At 38.8% G+C, this 22,357-nt stretch overlaps 1 protein-coding gene across 1 annotated transcript in view; it reads right to left on the reverse strand.

Moving 5' to 3' along the window:
* Nucleotides 1–11,066, reverse strand: part of FOCAD (focadhesin) — a 354,257-nt gene extending 343,191 nt beyond the window's left edge. The window contains exons 1-3 of the mRNA XM_006864465.1: nt 11,010–11,066; nt 6,251–6,325; nt 604–758 (exon numbers count right to left, since the gene is read on the reverse strand). Of these exons, the coding sequence (XP_006864527.1) occupies nt 604–758; nt 6,251–6,325; nt 11,010–11,066 (287 nt within the window). The remainder of the gene's footprint in view (nt 1–603; nt 759–6,250; nt 6,326–11,009) is intronic.
* Nucleotides 11,067–22,357: the final 11,291 nt, after the last annotated feature.

The following is a 22,357-nucleotide window of genomic DNA, read 5'->3' on the forward strand; positions in this document are numbered from 1 at the left end:
AGGAAGCAGTAATGCTTATGGGCAGCCTTCTTTCTTAACATACGTCTAGAATTGGCATTATTACTATTGTTGCTATAAATGACTTAGGTATTTTCTTAGTAAACGGAGCAATGACAGGGTAACACACTTCCAACTTACGAACAACTTCAACTTGTCCTTTCATGTTATGTAAATTTGCCATCACTTTGAAATGATTGAACCAGTCCCTACTCAAAACAAATTCTTCATCACAATCACCTTGAATTGCTGCATGTGCAGCTTTTGAATCACTGAAAAGGCTTCAAGTGTATCTGGCACTAATGTAAGACTAAATAGGAGACTGTGTGGCTGTACCACCTTACCTCCAAATTCCTAAAGATACAATCAGGAATGGGTCTCATTTGTAACCCGGGGACTGTTTGTAGAGCAAATGATCACAAATTCTAAACTGTAGGGTTTGAACTTAGCATCATTTCAGCACATGTGAAATATGAATTGCATAACACTCTAAATGAAAGGAAAGCAGTTGGCAAATTAGATGCATGTTGACCCTTAACAGTCAATTAGTGAACATTTTTCTGAAAACTGAAATCACTGACTAATCAAGCATAGAGAAAAACGTACCTGGTTGAGGGAATCAGGTTGAGTGTCCCATTGAGAACATAGCTGAATTCCACATGACCCTGGGCAACAAGTGCCACCAAACCTTCACAGCAGGCTGTTCGAACCACTACGTTGTCACTGCAACACTTCTCCCACAGCAAGTTCAGAGCGGACTTCTAAAATGCAATCAGACACTTTTGATGAACAACAAACATACACACCCCACCCCACTCTACCCCCCATCCCCCAACTAGTCATCAAAGTGGGATTCATTCACAGCAGGTTAGCTTTCTAGAGCAGATACTGTGGTCACTCCATTTGTAGACTAAAGTTGGTTTCCCAAGAGATATTATGAATGGGTTCTGATACAACAGCTCTCTTCACCTGGTACCTCAGCTGCGAAATTAGACAAACTCCAGACAGAGTGAACTGAGGTAAGTGACACAGCTAAACCAGTGAGGGAGCAAGAGTAAGAGCTGCCTCTAGCAGAGGTCTTTAACCAGCAATTTAGCCAGACGCAAATAATAGCAGGGAATTCAGTCGTTTAAATTCAACTCCAATCACATTTACTCTTCAATCCCCAGACAGCAACAGCACTTTTTAATCTTTCCTACTCTCCTACCACTCCCTCCTACCATGCATGTCCCCTTGCCCACCCACCTACCATGTCCCTGTCCCACCCTCCTACCCCATGTATTGAGGCCTAGTATGGGCCCTGGAGCATGGTACTCTGTAAGATAAGCAGTGGACTGCAAAGCACAAGATCGTTGGTTTGAGCCCACTAGCCATTCCACGGGAGAAAGATGAGGCTTTCTACTTCTGCAAAGATTTACAGCCTCGAAAACCCTACGCTAGTGTTGTTAAGTGCCATCGTATCAGTTCTGATTCAGTGACCCTGTAGAGGGGGTCCGAAGTGTGCTTGGTAAGTTTGAACCGCTGACCTTGGTCCAGAGCTTATCCTACAGCACCACACCAGGACTTCCCTATAAAGGTTGCTATAAGTAAAAAATGACTCAATGGCACTTAACAAAAAAATCATGGGCCCAGAGGGAAGAGAGGGAAACAATACTGACAATAAGCAAGCTGCTAGCTCCATGACTTCCAACAAAAGCAACTGTGATTTGCCCCCCTAACATTCTGAGTCAGTCTTCTAGGATATAAGAGCACTGGAGGGTACTCGGGTAAGCGTAAGTTCTTCATCTGGAAAAGAAAGCCTGTAAAAGCAAGAGTTCTAGCTTTCATAACTGTCTCAGGAGTCTATGACCCAAAATATGGTTAAATCTACATGGGAATGCGGGAGTTCACCTCATGGAGATCTACACGAGGCTGGATTTTTTTTTTTAATAATTTAAAACACACACATACACATAATGAAGGCACTTATCTTTCCCCCTGACATGGTTTATTAGGTAAATATATGATTTAGAGAAAAAAGATCCCCAGAGAAAAGGATCTACAGCACCCCGAAAATAATGGATATCAGCACCACAGTACACCCACCTTCCCACTGCTGCTGGCTCTGAGAGCCTCCTAGGTTCCCACTATTGAAAGAATAACACAGCTACCAGTCATCACAGCAGGAAGGAAACATTTACATTCCATTTCTCCTTTTACTCAGAAGGAAATGTATTCACCTGTATGAACAATTTCAAAGGGCTCTAAATGTCATTTCTCCATTACTAAATCAGGAAAACAAAATAAAGGAATCAACAAACTGTTGCCTCAGGAAACACTGGGTCCTTGTGGAAACAAGCATTCATTTATTAATAGAAGAGGAAGTATGTAGTTATAGGAATTTAACATTCAGTAAATTCTAGCAGCTTAAGTAAAACCACTAGATCTTTTCAGAGTGTATTATATGACTTAAGATCAGGGTTCTCAAAAAAATAATTTCTATGACTACATACAAACACTAGAGAAATGCCAATTAGTAAGCCCCTACACTTATTTCAACATGTCAATAGAAGCTGTAAAAAAGCTAATAAAAAAGAATGTCAAAGAAAGGAAACCAATTTATCTCCATTATGAAAATATAATCTTATTTCTGCCTATTACATCCTCAATAGGGTGCATGTTTAAGTACTTCACTTCAGCAATTTCCTCATCAGCTAGGTCAAAATACACTGGTCAACCATAACCCATATCTCTTACTGAGATACTGGTGTATCTCAGTAAACATTATCTCTGAGCACTGGCCTACCTTGTGTATGGCTTCCACGTTCAATGCATAATCTTACCAACTTAGAACTCCCATGTGGGGCTGCCCTAAAGCAGGAGAAATCTACATCCAAACTCCTAGGGTCACTTTCAGTATTAACCAAAAATATTCCCTCAAAACCAACACAATCCACCTTCTCTACAGCATGTCTTTATTCATCCCACCTACAGTAAGTCATAAGAAACACCACTTGTCTATCAGTATGTCTGATGACTTGTGTGTTGCTATGAAGCTGAAAGTTATGTCAACAGGGTACACCCATGGTGGATAGGTTTCAGCTTAGCTCCCAGACTAAGACAGATGAGGAAGAAGGAAAGGCAGACTACTTACAAATATTTAGCCAATGAAAACCTTATGACTATCAGTAGAACAAAGTCAGATAGCACCAGAATACTGAATATTGAAGTATGATGAATAGCAAAAGAACACTGTCAGAGATACTACTGGATGATGAACCCCTCAAGTTGGAAGGCCCTCAAAATACGACTGGGTAAGACCTACCTTCAAAGTAGAGTTGACTATGATGACACAATTGGAGTAAAGCTTTCGGGACCTTCATTAGCTGAGGGGGCACAACTCAAAATAAGGTGAAACAGTTGTTAAAATTTAAAAATTCTACCAACCTCTGAAATTGATCAAACATGCAGCCAAGATGCACTGATAATTACTGGTGATTGGAATGCAAACGTTGGGAAAAAGAAGATCAGTAGTTGGAAAACATGGCCTTGGTGAAAGAAACAATGAAGATTGCATGAAAGAATTTTGCAAGATCAAGACTTATTCGCTGAAAATCTCTTTTTTAAGCAATAACCATAAACAGGGACCTCACCAGATGGAATACACAGAAATCAAATTAGTTATATGTGTGGAAAGAGACGATGGAAAGCCTTCATATCATTAAAAAATGCAAAGCCATTGGTAAACTGTGAAACAGATGATCAATTGCTCATATGCAAGTTCAAACTGAAGCTGAAGAAAATTTTAAAAAGTGCACAAAATCCAAAATTAGACCTTGAACATATCCCGTCTTATTTTAGAAATCATCTCAAGATCAGATTTCATGCATTAAATACCAATGACTGAAGATCAGAAGAATTATAGGGATGATTATCAAGAACATCATACAGGAAAAAAGCAAAAGGTCATTAAGAAAACAAGAAAAAGAAGGTAAAGACCAAAATGGATGTCAGAAGAGACTCTGAAACTTGCTCAAAAAAAACAGAGATCATAAAACTAATGGAAGAAATGAGGAGGTAAAAGAGTTAAGCAGAAAATTTCAAAAAGCAGCTCAAGAAGACAAAGTCAAGTATTATAATGAAATGTACAAAGATGTGGAGATAGAAAACCAAAAGGGAAGAACATGCTTAGCATTTCTCAAGCTGGAAGAACTGAAGAAAAACTCAAGCCAGGACTTGCAATATTGAATAGTTCTATAAGGAGCTCTAGTAGCGTAGTGGTTACGACTCGGGCTGCTAACCTCAAGGTCGCCAGCTTGAAACTACCAGCCATTCCACAGGAGAAAGATGAGGCTTTCTGCTCCTGTAAAGATTTACAGCCTCAAAACCCTGTGCAGGGTCACTATGAGTTGGAACCAACTCCATGGTACTTAACAACAACAACAACAACAATGGGCAAATTACTGAATGATGCAGAAAGCATCAAAAGAAGACAGAAAGAATACAGTCACTAAACCAAAAATAAGTGGTCAATGTTCAACCATATCATGAGATAGTATATAATCAAGAGCCAATGGTACTGAAGAAAGAAGTCCAACATGCACTGAAGACATTGGCAGAGAACAAGGTTCCAGGAATTGATGAAATACAGACTAAAATCATTCAACAAACTGATGCAGCACTTGAGACATTTACTCATCTATGCCAAGAAATTGGAAGATGGCTACCTGGCAAACAGATTGGAAGAAACCCACATTTGTGCCCATTTCAAAGAGAACTGACAAAACCAAATGTGGAAATTATCAGGTAATATCGCATACAAGCAAAATTTTGGTAAACATAATTTAAACACGGCTGAAACCGCACATTGACAGGGAACTGCCAGAGGTTCAAGTCTGATCCAGACAAGGACTTGGAACAAGGGATATCACTTCTGAAGTAGGTCTTGGCTGAAAGCAGAGAATACCAGAAAGATGTTTTCCTGTCCTTCACTGACTATGCAAAGGCTTTCAACTGTGTGGATCATGACAGGCTATGGACAACGTTGCAGAGAATGAGTATTCCAGAATGATTAATTGTGCTCATAAGGAACCTGACATAGATCAAAACGCAGTTGTTCAAACAGAACAAAGAAACACTGAATGGTTTAAAATTAGGAAATGTGTGTGCGAGGGTTCTCTCACCATAAGTATTCAATCTGTATGCTGAGCAAATAAATCAAGAAGATGGATTATATGAAGAAAAACGTGGTATCAGGTTTGGAGGAAGACTCCTTAACAACCTGCAATATGTAGATGATACAACCTTGCTTGTTGAAAGTGAAGAGGATTTCAAATACTTACTAATGAAGAACAAAGACCACAGCCTTTGGTACGGATTGCATTCAGTGTAAATAAAACAAAAATCCTTACCACTAGACAAGTAAGTAACATGATAAACAGAGAAAAGATGGAAGTTATCAAAGACTTCATTTTGCTTAGATTTACTATCAACACACATGGATGCAGCAGTCAAGAAATCAAAGGACATACTGCATTGGGCAAATCTGTTGCACAAGACCTCTTTAAAGTGTTCAAGGGCAAAGATGTCAATTTGTGAACTAAGTTGCACCTGATCCAAGCCACGGTTTTCTCAATAGTTCCATATGTTATGTCAAAGTTGAGCAGTGACTAAGGAAGACCACAGAAGAACTGTGTTGGAGAAGAATATTAAAAGCACTGTGGACTGCTAGGACAAACAAATCTGTATCGGAAGACATATAGCCATGACGGCCAAACTTGGTCTCTCATACTTCAGATATATTATGAGGAGAGAAAAGTCTCTGGAGACAGACATAATGCTAGGTAAAGTGGAGGGTCAGTAAAAAGAGGAAGACCCCTAACAAGATGGACTGACATAGTGACAGTAGCAATGTACTCAAGCTTAACAACAACTGTGAGGATGGCACAGGACCAGGCAGTGTTTCGTTCTGTTGTGCATAATGTCGAAATGAATCTCAAGAATTCTCCCTCTTTGCTCCTTTTCGTATCTCATTCATGAAAACTGTTAAAAACAGATTTAAAAATTTTAAATAATTCTACGGAATAAAAAGATGACACACACACACAAAAAAAAAGCAATGAACTTTTCACAGCTTAAATTCATTTTGGTTGTGCCCTAAATTGTCACCACAGTTTAGGAAAGTAAGACAAGTGCATATGTAAGAGAAGGAAAGTAAGAGAAGCTTTTAGAAACACAGTGTCCAAGTAGAACTAAAGCACAATTAAACACAGACCTGGTTTGTGAACTGCTGGATCTTTTCTGAACAACCACTTTCCTTTAGGACTGCAGCAATCAGATGGCCCACAGCCTAGAAAACAAACAAAATTAATGAATACATACACTCCAAAGTTCTCCCCAAATGTGCTTTTTAAGGCAATATTGGAATTTGGTGGGTTATGCATTGGTCTGTTAACTTCAGAATAGTGGTTCAAATCCACCAGCCACTCAACAAGACAAAAAATGAGATTTTCTGTTTTTATAAAGATTTACACCCTTGAAAACCCTACACAGCATCACTGAACTGGAACCGACTCAACAGCACTTAACAATAGTATCAATATTAGTTCATATGAGTTTGCTAGACAGTGAATTGGCAACAAACAAAATTCCCATTAACTGAATATGTACTAGGTAGCAGGCATTGAATTTGTTACTCCACATGCATAATTTACAAACTTCATAAGAACTCTCAAGGTAGGCATTATTTTCCCAGGATACAAATAAATAAACTTCAGTTCATAAATGTTAAGAAAATTGCCACATGTTTCACTCAAATTGTTGTCACTTGGTATTAGACAATAACTCGAGGTAACTTAATACATTAAACCATGAGACTAATCAGACACTGAGTTTGAAAATCGACTTTGCATCGAATCGAAATCCATCCTGTTTCATCCTGCTCTGAATGAAGATGGGGAACTTCACAGAGATCTGACTTCTCCCTCTTTCAAGCTCTATGATTTTAATTTCTTTATTATTTTTCCAGCGGGTCAGTTATTTAATACAGCTTTCATCCTCTAAATTTTCTCTCCAAAGTTTCCCCATATGCTGTCAAAGAGTCCAAAATTAGACTCAATACCCTTAATAGGAGCACTGACTACATTAATATACAAATATGAGGATATGTCAAAATGACTTGCATTAAACAGATATATTAAAATGTGAATCGCTTGTTTCGCAACTCATCCTCCATTTGGGGTTGCACACTTGTAAAGGAGGCATTTCCGTCTTTAACAATTCCCTGAAGAATTCTGGACTCTTCCATTGATACCACATCAAAAGAGCCATTTAGGCATTCTCAAGGGACTCAAATCATGTTCCTTTTCAATTGTCTTTGGGTTTAGGAAACAAAAAGAAGCCTGCAAGGGCAAGATCAGGGCTGTTGGATGGCTGGAGCATGGCTTCCCAATGAAATTCTCTTAGGACCACCTTGCTGCCTTCCAAAAAGGAGCAGGTACGTGAAAAGAATTCCACAGTGCAACTTGCTGGCCTTTTTCTCACCAATGCAGCTTTTTAATTTTCTTAAAACTTCTGTACAATATGAGAGAGTTTCAAAAAGTTCACGAACAATAAAAAGATAATGGAATTCTTCCAAAACTTTTTGAAGTCCCCTCATAAGCCCACGTGAATGTCCTGTGTCCTTTGAGAAAATCTATCAAGACAATAGATTTGATGTCCCAGAAAATAGCTCCTATAACCTTCTGAACTGACGTCTCTGCCTTGAATCTAACTGGCCTAGCAGATTTCTTTTAATTACACCTTTCTTTGAAGATGCACAAATGACACTGAAACAAGTGTATTACTTACAGAACTTGCCTGTAGCCATCCACTGATCCTAGACACATATTTAAATATGATTTGTTTGGAATAAAGTCATGAACATATGGACTGGAACTTAGTAGCAATACTTTTTTACTTACCCTCTTTTGATTTATCTACTATTGACTTCAATTTCTTTCTCTTAGTTCTTCAACTCCGCTCAGTTTTGCTATCTTAAAGCCCGAAGACTAGCAACAATGACAGTCATTCTGAGTATTTTATTGTTGTTGTTGCTGAGTGCTACCGAATCAGTTCCAAGTTACAGCAACTCCATATCGGATTCATGAGGAACGGCTGGTGGGTTTGAACTGCCTACCTTGAGGCTCAAGCTGACCTTACAGTCTAGCACATTATCCTACAGTGCCACACTAGGTTGGGAAAACACGTGTCTGTTACAGAACTACCTGTCCTGCACTTGGGATCAATGTTTATCTGTAAATAGATGTCAATCTTGCAAAGTCTCTCTCAACTTAAAACTTTCATTGCCACTGAGTCAATTCCAACTCACAGCAACGTGTATAGCATTTCTTAGGCTGCAAATCTCTTCTTTCAGAGATGAGCAGGAAGCCTTCTCTTTCTCCTGTGGAGTGGCTGATGGGTCTGAATCCTGTGGTTAGCAGTTCAGTATTTATCCTACAATACCACCAGGACTTCTTGCAAAGTCTCTCAAAAAGCACAACTACAAACACACCACCATTGCTTCTACTTTTCTTTTTGTATTTCCCATGGTAAAACTGACTTATGCCCTTCATGTTGATGAGCTCAGTCTGATAATACAAGCTACCCATTTCCATGACTACTTAGCTAAATTTACTGGCTTGTATCTCCTGGTAAAAGGGCTAGTAACAAGGCTTGAGAAGTCTGGGTACCTGTTAACAAAATACACCATATTTCATTGAATATAACTTGCCTTCCATTTTTTGTTTTTGTACATCATTATTTTTATGTACCATTAAGAGACAAAAAGGGGCTGCCAATTCATCTATTATAGTCAACGCTTCTTATAATTGAAACTATTTGTTTTATATTATTGAAAGAACTCTTTTAGGCTCATTTAGAAAATCAAGGCCAAGTTGGCACAGATACAGGTACTACCAACTGTATCACAGCTGCTGTCATCAACTATAAGATGCAACCTAATTTCAAAGAAGTTAAAATGTGAAAAATAAATTTGTATAAATCAAGGAAATATGGTGCTACAATGAGCAGCAGTTACAAGTGAACAATAAGAAGTATTCACAGAGGACAGAGTATAGTCATAAAAACCTCATAAAATTAATCTGAAGCAATAGGGAAATAAAGCTATAGTTCATATTTAGAAAAAGCGCTAAAGGAATAAAAGCTTGATGATACACATCCCACATCCTCCATCAGGTTCAATTTATTTCATTTATTTTTCAATTTATTCTCCTAACATCAGAAAATATAGCCTCAATTGATTATAAAATACAAAATCCAATGATAAATCAGCTTGATTGCATCTTAAATTTTCCATAAGGGAATAATCTAAACTGGACATCTTTTACCATCAAAACGTACACTGTGTTCACTTATCTCACAGTCACACACATGGATATCTCCTGAACCTCTCTGCTAATGAAGGGATTTCATGCATAGGAACACAAAAACTGTGGGCAGGATCCTTCAAGTTGTCATCTTCTTCAGGGTAAGCACCTGCGCTGCACATTGTAGGATACGGCTCCAACCCAGTCAGGTAGAAGGGAATCTTGCATAAGGAGTGTTCTACTCCTCATGGAAGGGTTCCCCACTACCCAGCTAAGTCAATTCCCACAGCAGGTATCTCCAGCGTCAACTGTGGAAAGTATCCAAGATGCTGCATGTCCTTAAGTCTCCAGTCAGGTTTCTTCTGGCTCCTCAGATTAACTCTCACAAGAGAAGATAATAAGCTACTATAATACCTTGATTAACCAGAATGCTTCTAATTAATTGAGGGCTAAATAGGAAGTCCTGGTGGGACACCACAAGATAAGCATTCAACCTCAAGGCTGGTTTCAACTGCAAAGTCAGCAGTTCAAATTCACCAGCCGCTCCTCAGAAATCCTATACAGGGTCACTATGAGTCGGAATCTACTCGACAGCACTTAACAACACAGCAACAACTAGGAAACCATCTTAGTTTCAACATTAACTATTGAAGATTACAAATATTTAGAGATAACATCTCTCCAAATATATTATCATAATTTCCTGCCTTAGTAAGTACGTTGCTGTTGTTAAGTGCCATCAAGACATTTCCAATTCATAGCAACCCTGTGCAGGGTTTCCAAAAAATGGCTGATAGCTTTCAACTGCCAACCTTGTATGTGCTCATCCTACTGTGCCATACCAAGACTCCTTAGTTAATTATAAATTTAAAAATTTTTAATACAGAATATCTTATTGATTGTCATTATTATAAAAATCTATTTGTCTTAATAGTAATACAGCTCTTCTTTCTGCTCTCTCTTCTTTCTGCCCTCTTCTCTTCTCTTCTCTTCTCTCTTCTGCCTCCTGCCTTCTCTCTCCCCGGCAGAGGTCACCTTCCTCTTTCTCACCCTAAATAAAAGTCTCTAGACGGGCAAAAAAAAGTAATACAGGGTTTTAATGCTGTTGATGTTGTTAAGTGCTGCAGAGTCGGTTCCAACTCATAGCATACCTGTACAGAAAGGCTTCCAAGGATGTGCTGGTGGGTTTGAACAACTGAACCTATGGTTAGCAATCCAGTGTTTATCCTCCAGTGCCACACCTTTTAAAATACTAATCCTTCATACTGTGTGAATTTGTAAGTATTTGCCTCTATTCTCCAAAATTAATTACAGAGAAAAAAAATGCACTCAAAATATATAAAAATACATATATATAAATATATACACTCAGAAGCCTCTTAGCTAATCAAGGTTTCATAAATTCTAGGAAGGAAAGTATAATATAAATTGAGGTTAATGAAATTAATCAGTTTCAAATATTTACTACTTAACAACAACATCAAATATAGTATTTTAAATTAACTCATATAAAAGTTGTTTAATAAAGCAACATCAATTTCTATGTGCTGAAGAATAAAATATTTCATGTTAAAAAATAAAGTTCAATGAACAACCTGCCTTAAAGTTTCATTTGTTGCCAAGCAGCAAAATAGACAGATAGACAGACAGATAGATGGATAAAATTACCTGTGATTGAACAAGGGAATTTGGAAATTCAAACCTTTTCCTGATATCATCTGACATTTTGTTTTCCTTACATATAAGCAAGATTTCTGTAACAAAAAAGAGAATACTTATTAGTCTTAAAAAGCTATTCAAAATAGTTTCATTTCTTCCTCAAATGATATTGAAGTAACTCATATCCAAAGACAATAATGGAAATAAAGTACAGTACTCTAGAAACCCTTGGCATACCAGTCATTATTAATGACGACAGCACTCATATGCCATGACTGATAGATGAACTAAAAATGCTCAACAGCTCTTAGTTTCGCCAGGTAGACTAATGCTGAAACACATAAATTCATACTATGTTGTTGGTAAGTGCTGTCATGTCAGTTCCGACTCAGGGACCCTGTATAGGGTTTCCAATGAGCAGCAGGTGAGTTTGAACCATGTACCTTGTGGTTCAAATCAACCTTGCAGGCCAGTGCTTTATCCTACAGTGCCACACCAGGACTCTAATGCATACTATGGTGGAGGTGGTGGTTATATGCCATGGAGTCGGTTCCAACTCATAGTGACCTTATACAGGGTTTCCGAGGCTGTAAATCTTTATGGGAACAGAAAGCCTCATTTTTCTCCTGCAGAGCAGCTAGTAGTTTTGAACTGCTGACCTTGCGGTTCACAGCCCAATTCGGAACCACTACGCTACCAGAGCTCCTGATAATATAGAGGCTAAAAAGTATCCAAAAGTTCACACCTAAATAACATGATTAAAGTATTCAACTGCAAATTTCAAATAGAAATTGATTCTTTTGTCCATCAAAATTGTGAGGGGGAAAGGCTCAGAATGTCATTGTTGTTGTTGTTGTTGTTAAGTACCATGGAGTCAGTTCCAACTCATAGTGACCCTGCACAGGGTTTCCGAGGCTGTAAATCTTTACGGAAGCAGAACACCTCATCTTTCTCCTGTGGAACAGCTGGTAGTTTCGAACTGCAGACCTTGAGGTTAGCAGCCTGATTCATAACCACTACACTACCAGAGCTCCTTCAGAATGTCATAGAAGGTTTTAAATTATGCCTCACTTTGGTACTAGCTTTCATTTGAACATTAATACAACTGCTGTGACAAGTGTAAAATCCAGGTGCACAATTTTCAAGAAGTATAGAAATGACCTAGAAATTCACACTTTAAAAAAAAACCTGCTTGTCTCCTAAAGGAGGACCAAGCAAGCAATTAGCACCGACTTTTAATATTTACATCACACCTCTCATTTCTACTGGGTTCTCAAAAAAACAAAACATGCAAAAGGATAGAGAAGGGCAGGTGGTGAAACAGAGGCATGAAACTAATAAGAGGATTTCCTGAGGATCCAACTTTATCCATTTTCCATGGAGCACTGATTCCACCAGACAACACTTTTTAAAAATGGGTACTTAGATCACCTATTTATTACAACATAAGTAAAAGAAAAAATCAAATGTGTGCCAAAATAGTACCTAGGTGACCTTATCAAAACAGGCAGCTCAACTAAGCTCTCCTCATCTCAAAAAAAAACAGGAGGTACTTTGTCTAGAACTGACAGCTCTTTCTAAGCAGCTTCCTCCAAAGTTAAACTCCCTGAATAGTTAACGTAGCCTGATGTACTTCTGCAACAACGCTGTCCAACTGGATTCCCTTCAATTTGACAGTCCACTGGACTGAAAGATGCACCACTCTAAGACTGCCAACCATTTCCTTGTCTAAATCTATTCATCAATTTCAGCAAGCCAAAATTTCTACAACTTGCCTGTTGTGTCAGTCACACCTTTCTTGGAATTATAATCACCTTTGGTCACCATATTTCATTGTGGATATAATATGGAAATCCAAGATAAAGAAATCTTCATTAAAAAAAATAAAAGATTTTGTGTGGAAATACTACATATTACATTCCAATAATAAATTTTCATTTAACAAATACTTAATTGCTGGTTAAGTGTCAGGCACTCAACAAAGTGCTTAGACTACATCTTGAATAAAATAAGCAAAAATCCTTGCCCTTGTAGAACTTACAATCTACTAGAAAGAGACACACAACAAACAATAAACAATTCATAAGCAAGACATATGTTAAAAGATAATAAATGCTATGGAAAACAAGAAAGTAAAGCATCAAAAAGAGATTGAGATTTAAGGGAAGGGCACTTCCTATTTTAAACAGGTTGGTCAAGGTTAGAAAGTGGTATTTAAACAAAGACTTAAAGGAGAAAAGGGTAATAGCCATATGGGGATCTGGAGGAAGAGTAGGAGGCAATACAGTACTTCAGCGATGTTCTAGGTAATACAAAAAGAACAATCTGGAGCAGGGTGAAGAAAGAAGAGAATGGTAAATGAGGTCAGAGAGCAATGAGGAAGCATTCATAAAAGGCTTTGTGGACCACTGCAAGGAAGTTTGAATTACTTCAGAGTAATGGGAAGCTAGTGCAGAAAGAAGTGGTAAGATTATAACAAAATTACATTCAGTGAGAAGTGGATGGATTCTGGATCTATTTGATGTTAAAACCAACATGATTGGCTAATAGATTAGAAGACAGTATGTTGTTGTTGTAGTTGTTAAGAGCTGTTGAGTCGTTTCCAACTCATAGCAACCCTGGATTGGTTTCCAAAATGCTGCAGGTGAGCTTGAACCACCGACCTTCCAGTTCAAACCGAACTTGCAATCCAGCGAATTAACCTACAGTGCTGCACCAGGATTCCTACATGAGAGTATGTTGTTGTTGTTAGGTGCCATCGAGTCGGTACCGACTCACAGCAACCCTTTGCACAACAGAATGAAACACTACTGGTCCTGGGCCAATCTCTCAACTGTTGCCACACTTGAGCCCCATTAATACTGCCACTTTGCCAATCCATCTTGCTGCGGGTCTTCCTCTTTTTCACTGACCCCTCCACCTTACCAAACATATCCTTCTCCAGTGACTGGTCCCTCCTGACAATATGTCTGAAGTATGAGAGATGAAGTTTGACCATCCTTGTCTCCAAGGAGAAAGAGTCTAGTTTAAGAGTGTGTAAGGGATGATAGAGTCCCCATTGAATAGTTTTCATCTTGTCTAGATGGGTCTGGTAAACAAAGATGGGGAAAAGATCCTCATTATTCAATACGCAACCTGGGCATTGGCTACCCAAAATGGAGGCAAGAAGTGACCAGCTTACAAGCTTTCAAGAGGGAACCTAGATCCAGAGGGCGTGAAGGAAGGTAGAATCTCCACTAAGTAGTATCCAATCTGTCTGGGCGGGGCTGATTAAAAGAGATGGGGATAGCACTCATGTGGTACAACAGTGAATAATTGCTATCAAGATTGACTGTGAGGGTTGGAAATGTAAAGGTAGACATTTTGTAGCAAACGGAGGGGAGTGGTTGACTTTGCAGTCCAGGAGCAGAGGACCCTGGGACCGTCAAGGGAGAAGAGCGGAGGCCGGAGCCTACCCAGAGAAACAGTGATGCCAGAGATGGAGGCAGAGACTATGATTTAGAAAGATTGAGCAGCTGGGGAATCTAGACCCAGAGAGGGAGAGGGGCTGTGTGCTGACAACCGAGGGGCAGACTTGCAGGGTATATCCTTTGGTTGTTTGATGATGCATGGAGGGGATTGTAATCATGGCAATGAAACAATATACGATAGGATGAATGTAAAGCTAATGTTCTCCCATGTAAACTATCACATAATTCACAATAAAACATTTAAAAAAAAAAAAAAACCTTCTACCTTTACAGTTGTGACAGTTGCAGTTGGTCATGATAACAATTACTCACTATTGAATCATGAGAATCTGATCCCCATCTCTGTTTACCAGACCCATCTAGACAAGATGAAAACTGTTCAGTGGGGGCTCTACCCTCCCCTGCATACTCTGAAACTAAACTCCCTCTTGAAACCTTGTAAGCCAGTCACTGCGTGCCTTTATCGCCCCCTCATTTTAGGTATCAATATAATATATCTTGATTGCATGCTTGCAATCAACTTCAGATTTAGGAAGTTGGTAAAATTCTTCTATCTCATTCTCACTGGCTTTAGTGGTTGGTGCATACATTTCAGAAACAGTTTTATTAACTGGTCTTGCCTGTAGGCACATGGATATTATCCTATCACAGAGAGCATTGTACCTCATCTTGATATGTTCTTTTTGACAATGAATGTAATGTTATTCCTCTTCAATATGTCATTCCTGGCATAGTACACCATGTGATTGTCAGATTCAAAATGGCCAACACCAGTCCATTTCAGCTCACTAATGCCTAGGATATTGATGTTAATGCATTCCATTTCATTTTTGACAATTTCACATTTTCCTAGATTCATACTTCATACATTCCATGCTTCGATTAGTAATGGATGTTCACAGCTGTTTCTCTTCATTTTGAGTTGTGCCCCATCAGAAAATGAAGGTCCTGCGGGCTTTTCTCCATTCATGTCATCACAGTCAATTCTACTTTGAGGAAGCATCTCTTACCTAGCCGCAATTTGAGTGCCTTACAACCTGAGGGGCTCATTTTCCAGCACTACATCTGACAGCATTTCTCTGCTATTCAAGGTTTTCAGTGACTAAATATTTGTAAGTAGTTCATCTCTCCTTCTTCCTAGTCTGTCTTCATCTGGAAGCTCATCTGAAATCTGTCTACCATGGGTGACCCTGCTGGTATATAAAATACTCATGGCATAGCTTCCAGAATCACAACACACAATCCACCACAGTATGACAAACTGACAGACAAGTGGTGGAGATGAAAGCATAGGAGACAGGGAAAACGAAGGATGACTCTAAGGTGTTTGATTCATGCAAGTTTTTTTTTTCATCTAAACTGCCTTTGCCTATGTTATACTTTAAACAGCAATTTATTATTTCTTGTTGTTGTTGTTGTTAAGTGCCATTGAATTGGTTCTGACCCATAGCAACCCTGTATAAGATTCTGAGGATCATTGTAGAAACAAGGGTCTTAGCAGGAAGACCAGAAATTCCATTTTGGACAGGTAAGTTTTATATGTCTAATAGATATACCGTGGAGATCTCAGGTAGACAACTGGACACATGAATCTAATTTTGGAATGAGAAATCTTAATTCAAAATAAAAGTAATAATGTACATTACTATGTTAGAGAATCTAAGTCTAAAAAAAGAAGTCTATTTAACTTTGTTAAAGTTATGCGACAAGGTTGTGTTCTTTCACCATACTTATTCAACCTGTATGCTGAGCAAATAATACGAGAAGCTAGGGTCTATGAAGAAAAACGTGGCATCAGGACTGGAGGAAGACTCATTAACAACCTGCGATATGCAGATGATACAACCTTGTTTGCTTAAAGTGAAGAGGACTTGAAACATTTACTGATAAAGATCAAAGAACACAGCCTTCGGTATGGGTTGCATCTCAATGTCAGAAAAACAAAAATCCTCACCACTGGACCAATAAACAACATTCTGATCAACGGAGAAAAGATTGAAGTTGTCAAGGACTTCATTCTTCTTGGATCAACTATCAACACTCGTGGAAGCAGCAGTCAAGAGATCGGACAACGTATTGCATTGGGCAAATCTGCTGCACAGGAACTTTTTAAAGTGTTGAAGAGCAGAGATGTCAGCTTGAGGACTAATGTGCGCCTGACCCCAAGCCATGGTATTTTCAATAACCTCATATGGATGTGAAAGCTGGACAGTGAATAAGGAAGATCGTAGAAGAATTGGTGCCTTTGAGTTGTAGTGTTGGAGGAGAATACTAAAAGTGCCATGGACTGCCAAAAGAACCAATAGATCTGTTTTGGAAGAAGTGCAGCCAGAATGCTCCTTGGAGGCCAGGATGGCTAAGCTTCGTCTCTCATAGTTTGGACATATTTTCCGGAGGGAACAGTCGCTGGAGAAGGATGTCATGCTGGGTAAGATGGAGGGTCAGAGAAAAAGAGGAAGACCCCCAACGAGATGGATCAGCCAGGTGGCACCATTGATGGCACCAAGTGTGGCAGCGGTAATGAGGTTGGCCCAGGATCATACATTGTTTCGTTCTGCTGTGCATGGGGTCACTGTGAGTCGGTTCTGACTTGATGGCACCTGACAACAACAACAACAATCTAGAGTTAACTAAACTTATCTGGTAACCAAACCCCTTTTTTTTTTCTTTCTAGAGTTGCCTGTAATAGTCTACACAACCATTCTTTTCTGGGATCCACACTGGGAAACTCTGCTCTAATGGATTCTCCTCAGTTTCTCTCCACTTTGCCTCTAGAGCTCCATCTTGCTTCTTGAAGTCACTCCCAAGCCTCTACCCCGTATTCCTTTCTTAATGAAAAACTTACCCAGAGCTACTGTTCCTCATCTATTTCTAGATCTCCAAATACTTTCTTATTGGCTCATCTTATAAGGCTCTAAAACATCAAAAATGCAGGATGTCAAAAGCAAAGCACATACATCCCTTCACAGAAGCTGACCGCATTTCAAGTCTTTCCAGTTCTCTTCTCACAACTTCTTTTGCCACGGTTCTCTAAATGTGGCATTGGTGATGATCGTATGCCGTCCAGTCATTTACAACTCATAACAACCCTGTATAGAGTTTCCAGAACTGTAAATACTTACAGAAGTAAAAAGCCTCTTCTTTCTCCATGGAGTAACTGGCAGATTCAAACTACCAACCTTGCAGTTAGCAGTCCAGCTTAAAATCCACTATGCTACTCGGGCTCCTTTCTCTAAATCTAGTCAGTCCCAACATCTCCTTCATTGTCTCTAACATTCCAGAGTCTGTCTTTCCTCTTTCTATACGCATCAACTTGGTTCTTCTAGACAGGTTTACTGCCTAACTGCTTAGGCTTGGGGGGTTCTCCATATTTCAGTTCATCACATACATTGCTGTCAGCTTACAGTCCTAAATGCAATTTCCAACACATTGTTTCCTTGCGAAGAACGTACAGTGGGTTTTCAATTGCCTGACAGATTAAATACAAATTCTGCTGCCTAGCTTTTAAGTCCTCTATCAAAGATCTTACCCATTCCACTTCATTTTCACTTTTGTCCAATTCCAGTCTAGCAAAAAATTGTCTTCAAAATGGTTCCACATGCTCACAATCTGTTCATTCGTAAGGACTGTACTCATGTTCTTGTCTCCCACATGCAGTGTCTTTCTTTATATGCACTACTTAATGATGCAAGTTTCTTCACAACATGTATCTGTGAAAGTCTTCCCAACCAGCCACACCATACAGTAATCAGCTTGCTTTGTACACCTCTAGAACTATTGCGTATGCTCTGACCCAAACCATCATATAATCATTTACATTAATATTGGAAAACTTTTTCTGCGATGAACTGGATAGCAACTACTCAAGTCTGTCCTTGTGGCAGAAAAGCAGCCATAGACAATTCAAAACAAATGACCATGGTGAGAATCGTAAGACTTTACTTACAAAAAACAGATGGCTAGCAGGTCATAGTTTGCTGACTCCTGGTTTGCATGAAGACTTTTTCTTAATTAATTAAATACAAATTTTTTTATGTAATTGCCATAATTGACATTCAAATTTAGTCCTTTGCTTACAAGGCATTTAGGATTAATATGTAAGGTAAATTTAACCTTTCTTACTGTCTAGGAGTCAGAGTGTAGAGCCAGGAAAAAGTTTGTTTCCTTTGACCCACACTTCTTCCTGCCCCAATACTCTGAAAGAAATGGCTCCTTTGAGGCATTCTGTATGAACGATGGGCTGATAGAACAGGCAATACTGTCAACAAATCAACTAAAACAAAATTTAATGCTATTTCTTTTTTAATAACCCTGGATAAAGCCACGGCTCTAACATGTAACTCAGCAAAAGTACCTCAGTTAATGGGGTCCAGGTATAGCTTTTCTGGTGATCTAATCTAATTCAATAAAAGGTAGACTTTCGAATACCCAGAGAAGTAGATGGGTATCAGTCAGTCACAGAATACTCTAACCCAAATTTCAATAGTAAATAGAAGAAACCATAAGGTCCCTGATCCAAACTTTTACTGTTGATGTTGTTAAGTGCTGTTGAGACAGTTCCGACCCATATCGACCCTGTATACAGTTTCTGAGGAACAGCTGGTGAGCTTGAGCTGTTCTTGCAGTTCAAACTCACTTTGCAGCCCAGCACATGCTGGAATTCCAATATTGCACTGGGGACTACATGAGCAGCTGGTTAAGCTACTAGCTTATTATTGCAATGGAAAACCCAAACCAGTATTCTCATTCAGAAAGATGACCCGTCATCAGAAGGTGGGGCACTCGGGTAAAAGAGTGGTGTTTTTATCAAAATTACTTAAGTGTAGATGAGAAATCCCTCAGCTTACAAAAGACAGTCCTTATTTCAGCATGACACTTTAGAGAAGGGTTTTTTAAACCTATGGTAATTGTATATTTTGTAACAAATAGCCATTGTTGTTGTTGGCTGTCATGGAGTCAGTGCCAACACAGAGCAACCTTAAGCACACCAGAACAAAATACTGCTTGGTCCTGCAACATCCTCACAATCATTGTTAAACTTTAGCCCATTGCTGCTGCCACCGTGCAGATCCATATCATTGGGGGGTGGGGGGTTCCTCTTTTTGGCTGACCATCCACTTTACCTATCACGATGTCCTTCTCCAAACCAACACCAATACCAAACCAATACCCATGTTACAATATGATTTGATATCATCCTTGACTTGTTATCCTTGGGTTACAAACTGAAAGTATCTTTTAACTGCTGGAGACATATTTCAAGGTTATTCACAACCATTTGGCCTTTCAAATTATAAAAATAAAATATTCTCTCAGGGAATTTTTAAAAAGAGCACACATGCTTTCTTTAGCATGGACAGTGTAGCATGTGTCCTACTTTATTTTTAATCCCAACTTCCTTTGGGCATTTTACACATTAAACAAAACAATTTATATATCACTTCTTATCTTGGCATTCTTTACAAAAAGGAAACTGGTCACAATATGTTCCATAAATTACATGTTATAAAAGAGTGTGTATGATTTAGAAAGATTTATCTCCAACCTGCCATTGTGCATTTTCTCTAAACTTAAATCAGAAATAGAGTTTTTAATGAGGTTTTTTACAAACACTTGGAAATAAATTATTTAAGTTCCAAGTGTATTAAAGCATTGGCTTAATATAAGCTACTATCATCTGCCAAGGTGTTTCAGCCCTAAAAAAAATGATTTTCCAAAACAATAAATCTATCAATTTTACTTGAGAAGAAATAAAGGATAAGCAATATATTCATAATCTATAAAATACTCTGGGTTTCAACTTTATTTTTTAGTAGTTTCCCTGGGTTATGAAAATATACCACTGTATATCAATACATAAATAAAAAGGTACATACTGTCAAACCTCAAATGAAGAAAAGCAACCTGGAAAACAAAAGAAAATCTAATTATATCACCAAATACTATGGAAATCCAGCAGAGGGAGTAACTGATAATGTGGGGGCACTGAGGGTCGGGGAAGTGATGGTTAAGAAGACACAGTGGTGCACAATGAACTTCAAAAAGGCTACACAGGAAGGGCTGACTAAGGGCAGCAATCTGGGTGGAAGTCAGGACTACAGAGGTGTATTTCTATAGTTAGGTTAATGAACAACATCAGCAGCAGGCTAATTAATAAAAATGCATTCTTCATTTACATTATTACATGTTTTAGAACCAAAAAAATTCATGTGTGTCTGTGTTGGTTTTTTCCTTTCTTTTCTACATTGTTGTTGTTGTTGTTAAGTGCTATGGAGTCGGTTCCAACTTATAGTGACCCTGTATAGGGTTTCCAAGGAGCAACTGGCGAGCTTCAACCACTGACCTTTCAGTTCAAACTGACGCTGCAGTCTAGCGCATGCACCACAGCGCCACACCAGAACTCCTTTCTAAATTAGTTCAATGATTATGCCATTGCTTAGTTTAGTTTCTTCCTTCTAAAAATTAAGGAATCACCACCAGGTCTGAAAACTTAAACACATATTTTCAAATTTTTGCTTACTTTTATTTTATTTTATTTTTTTTTGTGAGGCAAGACGATTATAGAAAAACTGATAGGCATAATCAATAAGTTTGCACTGATGTTTTAAGTTTATGAGGACTACAGCTCAGGTGTATATTCTAAATTCTCCTACTTGCTTTGTCCTGCCCTTAAAAAAGAATTTAAACAAAAAACAAACAACTCTGCCTATACTCTTCAACCACCCACCTTGTTTTGCTGCTCAACATTTTATCTTTGTTGTTCCTCTACCTGCTTAGCTTCCAACTACTATTTCCCAGTGACACTGTTAGATCAGCACCAGACTTCAAACCACAAGGTCGGCAGTTCAAACTCACCAGCTGCTCCTTGGAAACCCTATACTGGGTTTGCTATGAGTCAGAACTGAGTCAATGGTGCTTAACAACAACAAGTATTTTTACACCGTTTCTCTAGGATCTTGTTCCATCATCCTGTATTAAATCCTGACACCTACTAGAAACTCAAGCTTAGCCTCTACTCTTGCTTCAAATGCTTCAAAAGCCAACTGCCACTTGCACTCCCTAAGTACCAGGACAAGACTACCAGAGTCCTCCTAACTTTGTTGTCGTTATGTGCCGGGGAGTTGTTTCTGACTCATAGCGACCCTGTACAGGGTTTCCGAGGCTGTAAATCTTTACGGGAGCAGAAAGCCTCATCTTTCTCCTGCGTAACAGCTGGTAGTTTCGAACTGCTGACCTTGCGGTTTGAAGTCCAATTTGTAACCACTACGCTACCAGAGCTCCTTCCTCCTAACTTTATGAATCATAAAAATGGAAAGATTATGGGGAAATCTCAATGGAGCACTAAAAGAACACTAAGGCATCAGTAAATTAAACTGAGAGCAGAATATACTTTAAAGTTAGCCAGTAATGTCAAACTCAAGCTGAAGCAGAGGGCAGTTAAATGGTCTGAGTGAGCCACCTAGTCACTAATGAGGGAAAGCAGGTACTATGAGGATATTACAGATTGTTAGCGGTCCTCCAATATGTCGTCTTCCCTCTTTCTGGATTAATAAAACTGTAGTTTCATCAGCTTCATTATATTTCTTAGCCTCAAGCACAAGTACATGACCAAGTCTGAGCAGAAACACATGTGAACTGGCTTCCTCCACTCTTTCTCCCCACCAACCATGACATGAAAGGCAATGCCCCTTGGAATGGAGATCCTTCCATGTAGCTAAGAGCAAAGCTGCAAACTAACAAGGAGTCCAAAATGTTACAGGAGAAAGGACTTTTAATCTTGTTTGAACCATTGCATATAGGGCTTTTTTTGTCACAGTAATTAGTATTTCACCAATGAATAAGAGGGACCTGAGATCACCCCCTTCCATCTTTCATTGCAGAACTGAA

This window comes from Chrysochloris asiatica, unplaced genomic scaffold, assembly GCF_000296735.1.
Source record: "Chrysochloris asiatica unplaced genomic scaffold, ChrAsi1.0 scaffold00065, whole genome shotgun sequence".
In the NCBI taxonomy this organism is placed as follows: Eukaryota; Metazoa; Chordata; class Mammalia; order Afrosoricida; family Chrysochloridae; genus Chrysochloris; species Chrysochloris asiatica.